Here is a 17,340-nt window from a genome sequence, read left to right on the forward strand (position 1 = left end):
GTGGGCGAGATTTGTACAACGTTGAAAAATATCTGTTTAATAGTTCTACGAAGCCATTTTTCGAAGCCAAGGCGCGCAATATTATTTTAAGTATACGCTTCTCCCGCGAAAGATTTATGATATTTACGTCTTAATTAAATCGTTAGGCTTGCTCGTTAACTGGCAAGAGTGCACGATTTAATTATACAAATTTTGTAATCGCCTTGTAAGAAAAAGAGAAAATGTTTAATTCAGAAAAATAGAATCGATACATCTACATTTTAAATTTATGGTACATAAATATTTCCATTTATATATTTCGTACATTCCTTTTGAAACAAAAAAGTGTTCTTACTTCAATTAAAGTCATCCACGTAACTTGAATTCGATTTTTTAAAAGATTTATTTCTTACCGTTCATCCTGCTCAATTCGCTACGATCTTCCTAGATCAACGAACGATCTGCTTGGATCCAGATTCCGTGAAAAAAGGTTGGCGTTTCGCCGGACAGGCCGGCAGAAGCGGCCACTACTATATATACATCGTGGAAGAGAGTTGCTCGTGTAAAATATAGCGAGTGCGAAGGTAGTGAGGAGGCCGGGGTCCTCTCTCGGCAATCAGGGGTGATTACGGGTGTAATTACGGTTACGGCGCATTGCTGCGCCACGAAAAGAGAGAGGGAACATTGTTTCTTTCTGGGAAACCGACAGGTTTATGGGGATCGTTCCTTCGCCGTTTTTTCTTGTCGTGATGCGCGCGCTCGCGAATCGTTGCCACGACCGAACAACCGCTCTTTTCCATCGCTCTCTTTTTTCTTTTCCCTCTCGTTTCTCCCTTCAAGCCGGAGAATCTCACCCTTGGAAAACCGCGCGTCTTCTCTTTTATCGATCGGTGACGCGTTGTGATCTATTTTCGTCATTATAGACAATAATGAATTTTAGAAAGCATTTTCGATATGTACAGTTCGATAACTTTTGACTTTTTGTTCTTGCGATTGTTAAAATTAGTGTAATGTTTGTTCGAGAAGAAATATGTAATTATTTAATATTATTTACAGGAAAGTGTCTCGATAAGAAAAACTCGGATCAATCGTAAAAACGACGAGTAACAATTCTGACAATTGTGTCGTTACATCCATCCGTTCGTCGTGAAAGAATTCAATCCCATTTTCCACCGATTGGTTCGTCCACGGATAGTACGTAGACAATTTACACGATTTCACCCTCAAACGATCACGAGTGGTGAGATTCGAAAGCTTAAGCGGGACAACGTCCCCCTCTCTCCTCGTAACCCTCTTTCCCTCGCATCTCGATCGTAAAAAAGTAACAACGTTGCCTATGCTCGTTCTGGGCGTGGCGGTCGGGCAAAAAGGAAAGATGGAGAAAGGAGAGTAGTGAGGAGAGGGTAGAGAAAAATAGGAAGGAAGAGGAGGAAAAGAGGAAAGGGAGATGTGCGCGCGGAAGGGGAGGGGGGGACGAAGGAAGGGGAGAAAGATGGAAGGAATGGGTTCGAGGATGGAGAGAAAAAAAGGAGGAGAGACGGAGGAGGATAGTGAGATCTCCGTCCTCGTGACTAGAGGGAATTTCTAGTGGGATAAGGTTGGTCGGCGGACCCCATGGGCCCCGATCGTTGGTTACACGAGGGCCAGGGTTAGCCCTCGGGCAACATTCCCCGGTAATGGTCGGGTTATACCTCGGGTAACACAGGTGCCCTCGGCTACGGAGGGAGAGATCGCGCAACGAAAGAACTTCGGGGCTGACTTACGACTCTCTCGGTCTTCCCCCCTCCCCCGGCTACGCCGATACATCCATCTATCTGTTCGCCCGGTGCCGATTCCGGCCATCAAAAACGGGGAATGCTACTAGTAGCCGTTCGAAAGAAAGAGGGGGAAGGAGAGAAGGTGGAACGGGATTTCTCTGCTTTCTCGGCAGATGATAGATATGGAAGAAAGAAAGATGGAATGAAGGAAGCGTCGAAGATTTTTGTTTTCATTTTTTATACGCGTCAATGGAAACGTGTAAGATCGTGAATCCGGAAAGAAAATGATTAGAGAAGAAAGAAGATGATGTAATCGGAGGGAATGTTGCAATTACGATTAAGAAAGGTATGCTTGTTATCTTCAATCTTGGGAACAGAAGAAAAATCCTTTTTTAAAAGACATCTGTATTATGGAATAGTACATTACGTAAATGCCGCGGCATTCTTATGCCGTAAAATAAAGAAAAATCGGGGAGGGAGGGGGGAGGAGGAGGAAGGAACGCAAACGCCTTTTGTTGTTGGCAGAGGTTGGCATCCTCGTAATAAAAGTGGTATTCGCAGTATTGTCGAAAGGCCTGGAACGACGATAATTCGAGGTACATTTTTCATGGGTTTCGGGCCGCCTTACAATGCCCGCTCGAACTTTTCTTTTTAATGACGCTGCTTTCTCTCTCTCTCTCTCTGCCGGCCGCAAGAAATACGATGTTCTGACCTTCTTAGGTCGCCACCCCCAACCTTCCTCCTCTCCTTCCTCTTTTCTTCGTCCTTCGATTCCTTCTCTTCCTTCTTCCCTCCTCTTTCACCTTCCCCTTTCCGCCTTCTTCTTTCTCGTCCCTTGTACTCTATTCTCCTTGCTGTTTTCCTTCCCTCTGTCTTTCCCCTTTCTTTCTCCTCCTCCTCCTCCTCCTCCTCCTCTTCTTCTTTTATCGTTCGAGGGAAGGCAACGGAAAGGAAAGCGGGAGAGACGTCGGGGCCCGGGTTGGGCCTCTTCACCGCGGAGAGTGCATTACATCCCCCCGGCTCCTTCTTCTTTCATCCTTGGCCGGCTCCACCGCGGAATGTGGCTCGATCCGCTCCTTCGTGTCTGAAAGGCAGCATGCCACACGTGGCACCGGACGTCGACGAGGTGGACGGCTCGGTGTATCTCGGGCAAATCGAAATATGCTAAATACAGGGTGTCCGAGAATCCTCGACTTTCTACTCGCTCCGCTGTAGGGAAAGAGAGGAGGAAGAAGGAAGAGAGGGAGAGAGGATAAAGAGGAGAGCGAAAGAGAACGCTCGTTGCACGGTGGATGTAGAAAGAGGAGGAAGGAGAGAAAGAGACGGGGAAGGGGTAAGAGAAGGGTGGGGAGAAAGAGAGGGAGAACCGAGGGAAGAATCGAGGCGCGGCTGTTCGAACACGAACGACACTACCCGGACCGGCTTCACGACGTGGAGTTTTATTGAGGAGCAGATGTTTGAAACGTAACCTATAATGATTCCACACTGTATATACGTACGAAACGCTGCTTCAGGTATATATATATATATGTATATATATACGCTCTCTCGTACGGTTTATGGTTTTACCGATGAACCAACATCACGATAACGTATTTTATTGCGGCTCCGCCGATAATGGTAGTCGGGATCATCTAAACGGGATGAACACTTTCGGTCACTGACATCCCCCTGGCGGTATCCTTTTATAGGTCGCGTGAAAATTTGTTTCTTTGTGCGAATCGTTTGTTCGAATGACGAAATGACGTTTAGATCGTCGAGCTTCTTCGTATCTAGGTTAGGTTTCGCGCGTTAAATCTTTAATTCAACATAGCATCACGCGTAGTGTGTCGACTCAACGAGGTTAACCTTCACGTTAGCACATTCCATCCCACGTGCGCCACAATATATCTATAAGCTAAGATCTTTAATGTCTATAGTTATAATACAAAGATTTCGATACGTTCTTCGATACATGAACGATGGAAAAAAGTTATTTCTACGGAAATCTTGTATCTATGATTATACGATTTCCTGTAATCCCTCAACTCTATCGTTCTTCCTCTCTCGACGACGTTTCTCTCGTAGTAAAGCAAGGGTTGGCAATGCACCTACTAGCGCGGATCGTGGGGCCCAGTTCCAGGTTCCAGATCGAGTTCCAGTTCGGAAAGCGCGTCGCGTTGTCGCGCCATGAGGGTCTGGGAGCCGAGTGTCTGGCCCCATGTGGGCAGGACAGGTTTGGTTGGGGGCCCTCTCATTCACGAACATCTCCTCTCCGCCGACAATCTCTTTCATTGTTTCGCTCGTTTAGGGGTATCGGCATTTCGGACCATCAGCCGTGCAAAAAGTCGAGCGAGGAGAATGAGTCCCCGGGCTCCACGCAACGACCATATCAGGGCACCGTGGACGCGTATGTGCGGCCCTTGTACGGGCCCATTTGGCCCGATCCCAAGTCCCAGAATGTCGCGGCCCATCCCACCCTTGTGGCGGTCCAACCTTGTATTCGCTCCGCGATTATAATAAAGGAACACCGTCGCTACCGATAAAATTAATTTGTCACTCGACCAGCCATGCCACCGGCCATTGCCATTTCGAGAAACTCCTAGGGAGAAAATTTTAAGGGGATTTTATTTCCAGGATTGTTCTTTTTTTTTTTTGTATTTAATTGCGTCCTGGATTACGTATTTATATTATACGAAATTAATTAATAATGATTAATTAAGAACGTGTAAATAGAATTGATGCTTTGCATTAATCTTGGAATTGGAAATAATTGGAAAGTATTTGGATGGAAATATAAGTTTTCATCTGGTCGAGTATGAAATGATATCGCTAATAAGAGGAGAAAAAAAATCACATGAAAGATAAAATACTCGATTTAATTATCACGGATTGTTAATAATTATTATTACTTGTGTGTTTCAGACGGCGAGTACCTGTTCGTCGATCCCGAGAATAAATTAAGCAAATACGCGCCGAAAAACTGGCGAAGCTCTCATACATACGTAAGTAGCGGATTTCTTAAAATATTTTCGTCGTTTAAAGAAAAACAACTTTTTCAAAAACCATTCTTAAATGGATCGTGAAAATATTCAAACTCGCTGTTGCATTTTTCTGACGAAATGCAATACGGGAGGAAGCGTGAATTACAGAAAAATTCGATTATCACTTGGCCGAGGCCTGTTGTATAACGCATACTTAAGGAATTCAAAGATAGATTTAGATGATTCAGATGTGTATTGGGCGTATCGTCGACTAAATGTGATACGTTCTTACGGAGGAATTATGCGCCAGCGTTTCAAAAACCAGACCAAGGTTTCACGAAAGAAAAAGAAGCTTATCGTAGAATGTTGTTCCGTTTAATTCCTCATTCTATGGAATTACCCCCATATCATTCGATAAAAATCATCGTTATTTAATTCTTCTTATTAATCCTAGTGTCATCTGCACGAGTAATATTTTTCTTTTTCATTGTAACGTTTGATAACGTTTTTATAGTCATCGTTAATGTTTCCACCCGTATCAAAATAATGTAACCTCGTAGTCTCTTCTAAACGAGTTTCTTATCGTACTCATCATTTTTTATTACGAGTCGAAACGGGGCAGTCAAATACAATTTTAAAGATAGGGGACACGGTCGACGCGTTAGATAACGTGAATTGCATTAACATAAAGAGTTTTTTTTTTTTTTTTCTTTTCTTTTCTCTTTTTCTTTTACTCTCCCATCAATAGTTCAATCGATTAAATATCACGCCGTAATAAATAAATGCCGCATTACGAATTGTATCGAAATTTAGAGGCAACAATTTATGAAATTCCGATATCAACCTCTTAAAAAGTTTAACTTATTTGATCCTTACTAATACATATTTTCGTGTATATGCTCGTTGCTTTTTATTGGTATTGGAAAAAAAATAATCGAAACTCGTAGTCATTAACCGAATAAAATACCGCCATAAAGTTTCATCAATCACAACAGACCAGAACATATATATATATATATATACATATGCGAAAAGAAAATATTTCTTAAATTACCGAGTAACAAACAAGAACATTTAATTTCCATTTTACATACCGTGATATTTACGAAATACCGAATCCCAAGACCCGCAGTGTTTACACAGGCTCCTTAAATAATTTCCACCAATTCGTACGATTGTTCTCTGCAAGAAAAAAGAGAGAGAGCGAGAATAACACATAAAAATATATATATCGGTTTCACCAAAAGGAGAGTAATAATCCCTTCCCCACGAGACGCGAAACCTTGGAATATCATAATAATTTCTGAATTTATATTACGCAACCAGCTGTGTGCGGATACGCACATACGCCGTGTGACTGGGTCGAGAGCTTGGAACGGTACGTCTCGCCACAAGGAGTCGAAGAAAAAGACAAATTCGAGAGCAAAAAAAGCGAGCACGCTCGCGGCGAAGGGGGAAGGGGCCTCTCTTCGGTCAAATTAGCATTTCCATCCGCGGGTGCACGATGGCGGCCCTGCTGGTTTTGCCCTGAGGATAGCGCTAAACGAGCGTACAACGGCAGTCCTCCTCAAGACGGGTAGCCTCGCAATATACACTCGTCGCTGCCACGGTGTGGCTGCTTTTCCACCTCCTCCCCAGAGTGTTAATACACTCGTGGTGTCGATTCGAACAAAAATTCTTATGCAAAAATGTCGAGGCTTGTTTTGCGTTTATACCGAATCTTATCTACGATCCTGTGATGATTATTTAAAACTCCGTTTATACGCGGTCGAGATCGCACCGTGACATTCCGTAGTGGGAAGTCCGTCTTCCTTTCAGAACCGCAGGAATTTGTCAACAACGCGTGCAACGCGTTCGATCGGTGAACAGCGGGGAGTTTGGAAATTACGGATCGAAGGGTTCTTTCGAGGGAGGTGGGAGAGGGAAAGAGACAGAGCGTGCCGCCTCGTGCGATATCTTCGTATCTGCTCGGAGCGGTGGGACCCCCGTTTCGCTAATGACGGTCCACACCAATAACCAATAAATACTGGCCCGGTAAAACCGGGCTACCGGACTACGTGCTTATCTCGAAGGAATATCGGCTGCAAGGATTTTTCTGCAGCCGTGCGAGAGAGGTCCTCGGCTATTAAAACTGGGCCCCTCCTCTATCGCCGCTTTCTGCCTTCCAACTTTGTACACGTGTACGTATTTCCTCCTCTTTCTTACCGTGACAGGAGTTCTCGTTGGGGGATCGAGAAAAATTATATATACAATTGTTACGATGATTGAAATAGTTTGATAAATTTTTTACGAATTTTTCGAATAAAATTGAATTCCATTGTAATTTGGTTGATAATAACGCGAATAAAAGTAGGAAATTTATTTAAAACCATTTCGGTATATGTTTATATAGTATTTGGCGTTGTTCAATCGTACATTCGTATAAAAACAGATTTATAAATCGTGTGACTCGTATATTCTCATGCATTTGTCGGATCTTGCAAAACAAGATTTTACAAATAAATAATTTTACGAAATCAATATTCACAATGGAATTGAATCAAACGATGCTCATTTTTGGGTCGTGCGACTGTTGGAATGTGATGTGTACGTAGCTGACCGTGTCACACTTTCGATTTTCATCGTCGATGGCCGGCGACGTTCATTGGTGCTTTCACGAGTCACTTGTCTCCACGCTCAGGATATGTTTAATATGATGATTAGCTGAAAAATAATGAAGTACGGATATTTCTGTTTACTACTTCTCAATATAAAATATTTAAATCTACTTAAAATAATCCTCGAGCTTTTCATCTTTTTCTAAGATATTATTTCTACATGTTTCTCGAAAGAAAAAAAAAAAAAGAAAAGAAAAGGAAGGAAATTGAGATATTCCTTGAAATGGACGATTGGCGATGATTGATTATTAATGGACGAAAGATTTATCGATTATGCACGTGTGTGTGTGACGCGTGATGCATAGAAATACATACTTAAGTACTTACAAGTGGGCAATTATCTTTCCTCTCCGATGGCAGCACACAAAGTGGTAATAAGTGGCTAGGCGCCAAGTAACGGCAGTAGTCAACATCAACAATAAGTCCCGAGTAACTACTGGACCATGTTAAATGCGACTATATAATCAATTTCATGCTGTCTGTTAGCGCAAAATTGCTGTTGCGTTATCTATGAGCGTTCATTTCGAACGCCAATCCATCGCAACCGTTCAATTCCGTCACGGTGGAATCCAGCCCTCGAAACGAAAGAAAAATCGGCCAGTTTTAAGACGATTTTTCACGTTTCGACCGAGAAAAACACATAAAAAATAGAAACATCTCTCTTACGAAACTCTGAAAACGAGTTTTATTCCCCCGCAAGATATACAATAAAAGCATATCCCACTCTCGAATCTCGTTCCAATAATCATCGCACCTGCCACGTACGAGTTTCAATGTTTATCATCCACGTACACGAGTCTATACGTAACCTCTCTCTCTCTACGCCATATGTAAATCGTGTGTTTGTCCCGAACTCTCGATTTTAGCGGCGACTGTACCCGCGGGCCATCCACCGGAACGTCTGTGTGGTGGCGTTGAAGAGGGATTACGGAGGGGGAGGAAGGAGAGGCAAAAGACGTGGAACAGAAGTGGAAAGATGGAGAGGCATACACCTGAGTGAGGTGGATTAATATTTATGGTTCGTAAAATATGCGGATGGAGCCGACGGTATAATTTGCTACGATTTGACCGGAGGGTCTAGGTCTAGACATAACCGAGAAACCCTTCTCGGTTTAATTTTCGGCTACCGAATTTGGACCGGGTTTCGTTATTGGTACCTGTCTCCCTCCCTTCCCTTTCGTCCTTCCTCTCATCCTCGTCCTCTGTCATCCTCTTCTTCTTTTTCTCATCTCTTTTTTACTCTCCCCAACCCCCTTCACTCCCTATTTCTGCCTCGGATGATGCATCGGTCATCCCGGCAACGCTACTTTTGAACAAGTAGGGGGAAGAGGCGATGGGGCTCTCCTTAATTTCTATCGGTGAAACCCACGAAATTCTTCCGATTGTTGAATTTCAATGGCAGCCATCTACCGTTATGCGATGGATCGAATAGGTGTGGGCGAAGGGAAATTAGGATCGGATCGATGATTCGTTCCCGGTATAATGAACTGTGGTTTACCCGTGTATTATAGAGAAATGGGAGGCTACCGTGGCGCGGTTTTATGGTTATTCTCCGTTTTTTTTTTCCTTTCTTTTTTTTTTTTTTTACGATGGAATAGCCGGGGGAGGAGGGGGGATTTCATCATCGAAACGATTCTCGGAAATAGATCATTTTGTATTGTTGGACAGCATCGAAAGAATACGAATGACTACACTGTTCGTGTATCTCTATTTTTGTTTACTTTTTTATTATTTCTTTTCGATATCAATATATAGGATTATTTGATTTGATTTCCGTTTTTCTCTTCTCTGTATTTTCAACGGATTTGACGAAAATCAGACAGATATTTGTATAAATTTATATCTGATGATTTTGGTAGAACGGAATATAGGTGGCTACCTTGCTTGAAAACGCGTGGGCTCGCTGAAGGCACGCGTGGGCATATTCGCGCTTTTAGTGGTTTCCGCCCACGTGGTATGGTTTTCTTTCGCCGCCAAAGTTCGATTCCTACTACTAGTTGACAAGATGAATAATGATTACATCTCTAATCAAAAGTTTCTTTTTTAAAATCTCGAAATTTTTTCGCTACTCCTTCAAACTCTAATTTTTCGTCCCCTAGGGACATTCTAGGGAATATACTCAGGAATTACCAAAAAGATTCTGAACCATCGCTTGGTGGTGATCACCGGATTCTCGATATCTTCGAATTTCTATACACCTGTGATCTTGTAACGGACAAACGTTAGCTGGAAACGGGTAAAATCCGAGAAGCGTCGCGGTGATGATTTACACCACGACTCGTAATCTGAATGAACACAATTAACGTTAAATTACGTCGTGAACAAAACGTACCCAACGATATCGAGTGTTATCGATTCAACGAGCGGATAATACGAGCGGTTTCTTTTGTTTGATTTAGTTGATGGACGCGTCGTGTCACGTTACTTATTCTAGTTCGCGCGGAAACAATTCAATTAACAAAACAGGTCATTGTCTTGCTTACCTGTACGGCCTAGAAGGTGTAGGACTTGGATTATGACTAATAGGATGTATTCTGTTCTTGATTTAACGTATTGATGTCAGAATCTTTTCTAGGATATGCGATCGGTAAATTATAACGATACAGAATCAAAATACCATTTGTGTTTATGGATTATTGGATACTTTGCATATTCGATATAAGGATGATGTTATCGTTAAATGATCTAGATTTGATAATTAAAAAATTTTCTATCGTATGATAATATTCCAATGAATATGCAAATTGATATTTAAGATTCTGCGTTAAAAATTTATCGAGCTCGATATTTGTATCGTATTTACGTGTTTTGTACAAAGCTAATAAATAATTTAATTGGAATAAATTTTTAATTCGATTTTTTGACACGATCAGTAATTTCGCGAAGCATGTGCCGAGCATTTCTTTAAGATATTATTTTATATTTTATAAATTTAACGTAACGTTAAGTAACATCGGATTAAAAAGTTTTAAAATATTCCAATAAAATCCGTGTGCAAAAAAAAAAATCTACCTGAAACGTGTCTTTTATATTAGTCAACCGATTAAAAATTCATTTGCATAGTTAATTAATGGAGTAGAATAATGTCGACATAGCAGAAAAAAAAAGTATCAGTTTGTATATCAGTTTGATCGAATTCCAATAAAGTTGGTCGTATATTTATAGGCGACAGCGTATAAATAAAATATTTCTGCAAAATATTTTTGAATACAATTATCAGCATTATATATTTTATCTGCCTTAATTTCATCCAATCATTTTATCTTTTTACACCGTTTCATATTCTATCCTACGCGTAATCTCCTTTTATTGATTATCAGATAAGATTAATCGATATTTATATTTCCAATATTCGATATCTCGTATCAAGAATTAATCAATTAATTAGAACATAATTAATCAATCAATTTTTTTATACGATCCCATAATCTAATAACAATAATAAATAAAATTTTTCTCTCTTCGTAAAGGATAATAAGTTTAATCAATATCGATTGATAATATCTTTTATTGCACAACTTTCAGGGCTTGGACAGCAGCGGAAGGCCAGCTTTCGTCCTCTACTTTCGCGTCCGCTACTACGTCGACACACCGTTGCTCCTAAGGTAACAAGATTTCTTAATAGGCAGTAGTCACATTTCTGCCTCATTACATAATTCCACGATTCGTTTACTATCGATACTAACCTCACCTTTATATCCATTGCCCAATCACCTAACTCTAACACGTTTTAACCGAGGGGGAACCGAGAGAGAGAGTCGTCGGATCGAGAGAGGATCCGGTAAGGAATAAAAACTCCGGTAGTCGGTTCGAGGCTGACAAATTATTCCCTCGAAAGAGGTTGGCCAGTCGTAGGAAGCTAAATTAGCCGAGGACGCTCCGGCCATCGGACAGGCCCCCAAATGGATCGCACAATTAATCGGAGTAATTAGCGTTCCCCTTCAAATACTACCCCTGGTGCCACCGTACCCTGGTGGCCAAACCTGCGTAGCCTATTACCGATCTTCTGTGTCTACCGTTTGCTCCCTTTTTCTCTAGCTACGAGATTATAAGGGTTCCTCGCTTTGTTGAGGATCGATAAAGAGCGAAGGAAACGATTTAAATTGGAAAACAGGCAAGAGGAAGGGGAAAGAAAGAAAGAATTTGACAATGTATATGTTTATTAAAAAAATAAAGATTAATTTCGCAGGAGGTAACGGATTTTTCTAACAAAATACTTTGTATAAAATTTTATATATTCATTAATTAAAAAGAATATCTTATACTTATCGTAAATCGTCGTTCTAGAATACCTTCAGAGAAAGAGCAAGATAGACAGGTGGTAAATAAAGAATAAAAAAGAAAATAGAAAGGGGTGGCTCGCTGGAAAGGTCTCACGAAACGAAATCTCGACTCCTGTCCGGTAGCTAAGTGCTACCTACTCTTGTAATTATAAATTATTACGTGGCGCGTGATAGATAGACCGTATGCATTAAATGAAAACACTCGTCCGTAATTATACTGATCCGTAGTTGCTTTCTGATTTCCACCTGAAACCCGTGATTTACATCCAACCACGCCGTATTCACCGCACGTCCACGTCGACGAGGGTTTAATTCGTGAAAGGACCAGGACTCGAATCGATCTTTCGTTAATTCCTCTACACAATTTTCATTCATTTTTAATCTTGTCACCTACGTTATCTTCCATTTGATCCATCTTTAACTTCTTCAGGAATAAATTTATCGAAAAAGAATAATTATTACTTTATTTTTTTTTACATTTATAGAAATGTTGATTATATCTCTTGTGTTGAAAAAAGACTATACATGTTAATTATAGTTCGTTTTTTTTCGTTCACGATATTTCCAACACTTCTTAATATTATTTAGATTATTTATGAACATCGCTCCAGTTTCTTGTAAAGTCCAGACGAAAGCATTGTATGAAGATAAATCGTGCAAAGTTACTCTACTCTTATTCATGTCATCAATTTGTTAAAATTATAAACGTCAATTTAAACATGCGAGTATGATTAAGTTATTCAAAAATGTAAACCTTTTTCTCCTGTTTTATTCTTCGATATTCTTTTAATAAAATTTCCTTAAAAAATTTTCCTTAGACTCGTTATAATAGTCGCTTTATATGCAAGACTTTATACAACTTTTTACCCCATGTTTACGCATCGTATAACTAGAACATCTTCGACCGTACAAATTAACAGGGAGAAACTTGTTCTCAATGTATGGGTCCTCGTGCAAAAACTTGCTCGATATAACCTAACTTAATCGCGTAAAACGAAAAGGAAACTAACCATTTGATTACCATTTTAGCGATGAAACGACGCGTCACCACTATTACCTGCAACTGCGCGACAATGTCGTCAGGCATGGCGGTGGGGTGGAGAGCCTCCATCCTCACCATCCCTTGCACGAACCTTCTATCGTTACGCCCCTGCTCACACTCGCGGGTCTTGCCCTACAAGCCGATCTTGGGGACTATTCCGAGGAACGACACAGACCACACGCAGGACCTGTGGGATATTGCAAACCTACGGATTACCTTCCGCCTCACGTGAGTTTTTAATCAGATTTTAATATTGAACAATATCAAATTGAACGTCTGTGTAAGCATATCCGTCCACCTTAATCAAAATTTTTCATCTAACATTTTGAAATATATACATATCCGAGAAAATTCAAGTTTTCATTTTCGTATTATCCATCTTGGGATGAGTAAATTAATCTGTTCTCAAATCTCTGCAAAATGAATGAGGTTGAAAGTGAAGTGCGAACTTTTTAATTTTAAAACTTGAAGTATTTTATATATTTGGAAAATGAGGAAATTCTAAATTTTAGTTGAGGAGAGTATTAACAGTTTGTACAACGTGTTGCATATTAATTAGCTTTAAATTATATATATATACAGGATGTTTATTAAAAAAATAAAGATTTCAAAATTTTAAAATTCACCGGAATGCAGGTTTCTCGATGTTGATATTAAGGTAAAATAAAATATTACAAACGCTTCAATTCCTAAATACACGTCTATGATCGTACGTGCGATCGAGGAACGCAATTTGATCATAAATCGTATATATTTAACGCAATCAATAATTATGTTTACCAGATGTGTCTCGAGTCGAATGTGCTCGCCGTGCTCGCGGCACAGCACAGGGACAATCGGGGCCTCTCGAGGGAGGAGGCAGAGTTGCAATACATCCGGGAGGCGGTGCTGCTGGAGGCGCCGCTCAACGCTCACCTCTATCGGTTACGAAGAAGCAAGAACGAGGCAGGTCCTGGACGTATACTCCTCGCGATTTGCGCTCGTGGGGTGCGAGTCTACGCCGAGGAGGAGACACCGCGTGTCTTTGCCTGGAACAATATCGGCAAACTTTGCTTCGACGTTAGTTTTCTTAAATATTATAGCTGATATTGTTTTTTGCAATTTTTGTTATTATACGAATTGGTTTATGAAGAAATTCTTCTGATTTATCGCGTTTATACACAGCGCAAGAAGTTTGAGATACGCGCAGTCGACCAGCCGGACAAGCTCACCCTCTATAGTGGGTGCGATGACAAAAGCAAATTGCTTCTGGGACTCTGTCGAGACACCCATCAGTTCTCTATGGCCATAGCACCTAGAGTAAATGAAGCGAAGAGGCGAGAAGAGGAAGGTTGGTTGAAATTTATTTATTTATTAAAACGAGTAATTTTTTAATAATTTATAATACGATTTTTCTTTTTATATTTATCATATCATTTTTGTACCCTATTTATGTTCAAATTCTCGTTTCTTCTTTACTTAATGTTAAAAATGAAATACGTTCAACATTCTATCCAGAAAATAAATTTTCTGTTTTCATCTTCAGAGAGAAAAGTACTTCGCGACTGTTATATGTATCCTGCGCGATGCAAGCTGAGTTTAACAGCACGAGGGGCGCGCGGTGACCAACGAATTTCTGTTATCTCGAGCACATCGTCTAACACAACTTCTGGAATTGTTAGCGATCGAGTTCATAGCGAGGACGAGCCAGATACGGCGCCCGCTTCGACCGAATGTCTGCCACGTCTTACTGAAAATACTTCACACTCCGGTGTTCAGTGCGGTGTAAATGGATCGAATGCGGACGTCGAGGATCGTTCCATGCCGTCATCCCCAGTCTCCACTGTGGATGGTAAACTTATTTCTATTCTGAAAATAATAGTATTATTTCTGTATTTGTCGTGTAATTATTGATTAAAGTTATTGATTATTAAAATTTTAACCAAATCTTGGAAACTAAAAAATTGATAATAAAATAACAATATTTTATTTACCGTTAATATAAAATAAGCACAAAACCATGACTTTTAGTCATGTATAATCTTATAAATAATCGTATAATTTTTAGAAGTTGATGGTACGGATAGCACTCCTACAACGGTTGCGTTACGATTAGCATCGAGTGCAGCTACGGCGGCTGAAGGGTCACAATGTAGCAGCAGCTGCAGTACGGTCGTGGTTGTGAATACACCTGCTGGTGGACCGCCGCGAATGCGGCGCACATCCGCGACTTCCAGTTTGGAGCTTGGTTATTCGCATACGGCACAGAATTCAGCAGTTTCGTCAGAAACTGCTAGCTTTCCTGGCGCCATTTACGACAGGTGCAAGAAAGGTGGTAAATACGCAGGTAAGTTAATGAGTTTTCTGCTTTTGTTGAAAAAAAAAATAATATACAATTTAAGATGGATATAATGAAATCTTAAAAATCTTAAATTAAAAGGATTAAAAAAGAAATAAAAAAATGATATATTTATAATTGCAATATTTTACTGATTTTTTATATCTCGTTTAAAAATATAAATAATCTTTGATTCTTGGTTTAATAATTCTGTTTTATAAAAAAAAATTTAGCAAGATTATCTTTAAAATCTGATTCTTACTTTTATTATAAAATATAGAAAAAGAAAAATATGAAATAGTCTATTGTTGAATTAAATTTAAATATATATATATATTAAAATATACTTGTTATGTATTATGAATTCACTTTTAATTAATATTACTTATATGAAATTCTTTTTAGGCACTGATATTGCGAGTGAAACTAGTGGAGTCTATACACTCAGGAGTAGTGAAATGCAAGATGAAAGAATGGGAGATCTATATTCACCTACCGGTGATGTCAATGGATCTTCCACAGCGAGTGATGTATGTGCCTTAAGTTCCGTACAGTCTACAACCGATGAAGCTTCCGTAACATCCGGTTTTTATACCATACACAGTGGTCTTAGATCTGAAACTAGCGACGTTTACACGGAAGATGTGGGTACAGAAGATCAAGAACCTATTTACAGCGTCTGTAAAGGTGATGAAGATGTCAATAACATGATGTCTACAATCTCGGCGGTCCCTTTGGATCAACAACTTGAAGATTCTAGATCACGTAGCAATAGTATACTTAGTGCAGGAAGCTTCAGAGGTGACGGCAGTGATCCTTCCAGTGTTGGACCTCTGTTATCAGCCGATGAACTTTCTGACTTGATTGTTGGACGTTATCCCCCTCGAAAAACTATTAGCAATTCTATGGACTCTGATTGCGATTACGTTACTATGCCTCCACCACCTCCACCACCTAGGACCGATAGCGACAGACAACTTCCTCCACCTCCTCCTTACCCAGTGAACATGGATTATGCAACAATAAATTCACCACGGTCGAACATACCCGATATTGAAAGAGAACCTCCGCCTCCACCTCCATATAACGCTACTCGCGGTGAATTTATACCTTTGCCACCACGAAGAACTGATCCACCACCACCGCCACCATATACTTCACCAAGAGAAAGAATTCAAATACCACCGCCTACACCTCCAAGAAACGATGCGGTGACACCTAGAGAACCTCCACCTCCACCACCTTATCCTGAAGTTTCGGAGATCACTCGACAAGAAGCAATTTCCAAATTATATCCAAGCGAAGAAATCGTGTCAAGGGTAACTTCGACGAAAATACAAACGGGTCTAACAAATACCAAAATGAATGCCACTTTGACAGCTTCAAAGACTACCAACACCACTCAAACGAACGACATTGCGTCAATCGCTCCGAAACCACCACCCAGAATTCAGCCACCCACCTATCCTGGTGACAAAATGAAACCCACGCCGGTTCATGCTCCCGTCGCAGCTCTTGTTGTTGGACCAAACAATTATTTGGATGTTCACGCTTCACGAGGTGGTCCAGTTTTGTTACCTTATTTAACACCACCGCCACCTCCACCACCTCCTCCACCACCCATGATACATCCTAGACAACCCCCACCTCCACCACCCAGCTTAGCTACGGTTTACACGAGTCAGGTAGCGAGATCGCAGATCGAACAATATAAACAACAACTATATTCAGACGTTGATTACGTAATGTTTCCTTTAAAAGATCCCGCAGTATCGAAACAAGAGTACATCGACGCAAAGCAAGGATCACTTTTGGCAGCCATGGCTGCTTATCCTCCCCCTCCTTATCCTTCGTTTAATAATAAATCATTGGTAATGTATCGTAGCACACCATACCTTCCTGGTTCCTCGTTTTCATCACCCACAAAATACGCTTCAAATCAAAATCTCAGTAGCAGCGACACGAGCTCTAATAATTATTTACCGCATAGTAACCTGAGTAGCCACTATGCTGCTAGTACAAGTTCGTTATATAGTGGAGCTACTTGTTCATCGGCAGGAAGTCAAAGTCTTAGACGTGAACCATCAGCTGCAGCTCATACCCATACGCTCCACGCTTTCTCCAGAACAAGAAGCGACGAGAACATATTAAAGTGTTTCGATTCATCTACTAATACAAAGCTGCAGTCTCTGCCACAATTGAAACATCGTAGACTTCCGCCACCTCCACCGCCACCACCTTACGAAATTCAGGTAAACTAAACATCATATACTAATATATAAAAATTATATAAAAGAATGTTGCTATACATTATATCTGCATAACGCCATGTGTAACATAAA

The 17,340-nt window shown here is 40.5% G+C and overlaps 1 protein-coding gene across 7 annotated transcripts in view; it reads left to right on the forward strand.

The window, feature by feature from the left end:
• Positions 1-17,340, forward strand: part of LOC107995206 (protein expanded-like) — an 80,624-nt gene that overhangs the window by 61,362 nt on the left and 1,922 nt on the right. For 6 of the 7 annotated variants that reach the window (XM_017052565.3, XM_017052583.3, XM_062076140.1 and 3 more), the window contains 8 exons: positions 4,641-4,720; positions 10,882-10,961; positions 12,669-12,909; positions 13,465-13,740; positions 13,846-14,011; positions 14,207-14,512; positions 14,729-15,007; positions 15,404-17,250. In XM_017052565.3, coding sequence (XP_016908054.1) covers positions 4,641-4,720; positions 10,882-10,961; positions 12,669-12,909; positions 13,465-13,740; positions 13,846-14,011; positions 14,207-14,512; positions 14,729-15,007; positions 15,404-17,250 — 3,275 coding nt within the window. The remainder of the gene's footprint in view (positions 1-4,640; positions 4,721-10,881; positions 10,962-12,668; positions 12,910-13,464; positions 13,741-13,845; positions 14,012-14,206; positions 14,513-14,728; positions 15,008-15,403; positions 17,251-17,340) is intronic. The other variant, XM_062076141.1, reaches the window with a different exon arrangement.

This window comes from Apis cerana, linkage group LG6 (assembly GCF_029169275.1).
Source record: "Apis cerana isolate GH-2021 linkage group LG6, AcerK_1.0, whole genome shotgun sequence".
Lineage (NCBI taxonomy): Eukaryota > Metazoa > Arthropoda > Insecta > Hymenoptera > Apidae > Apis > Apis cerana.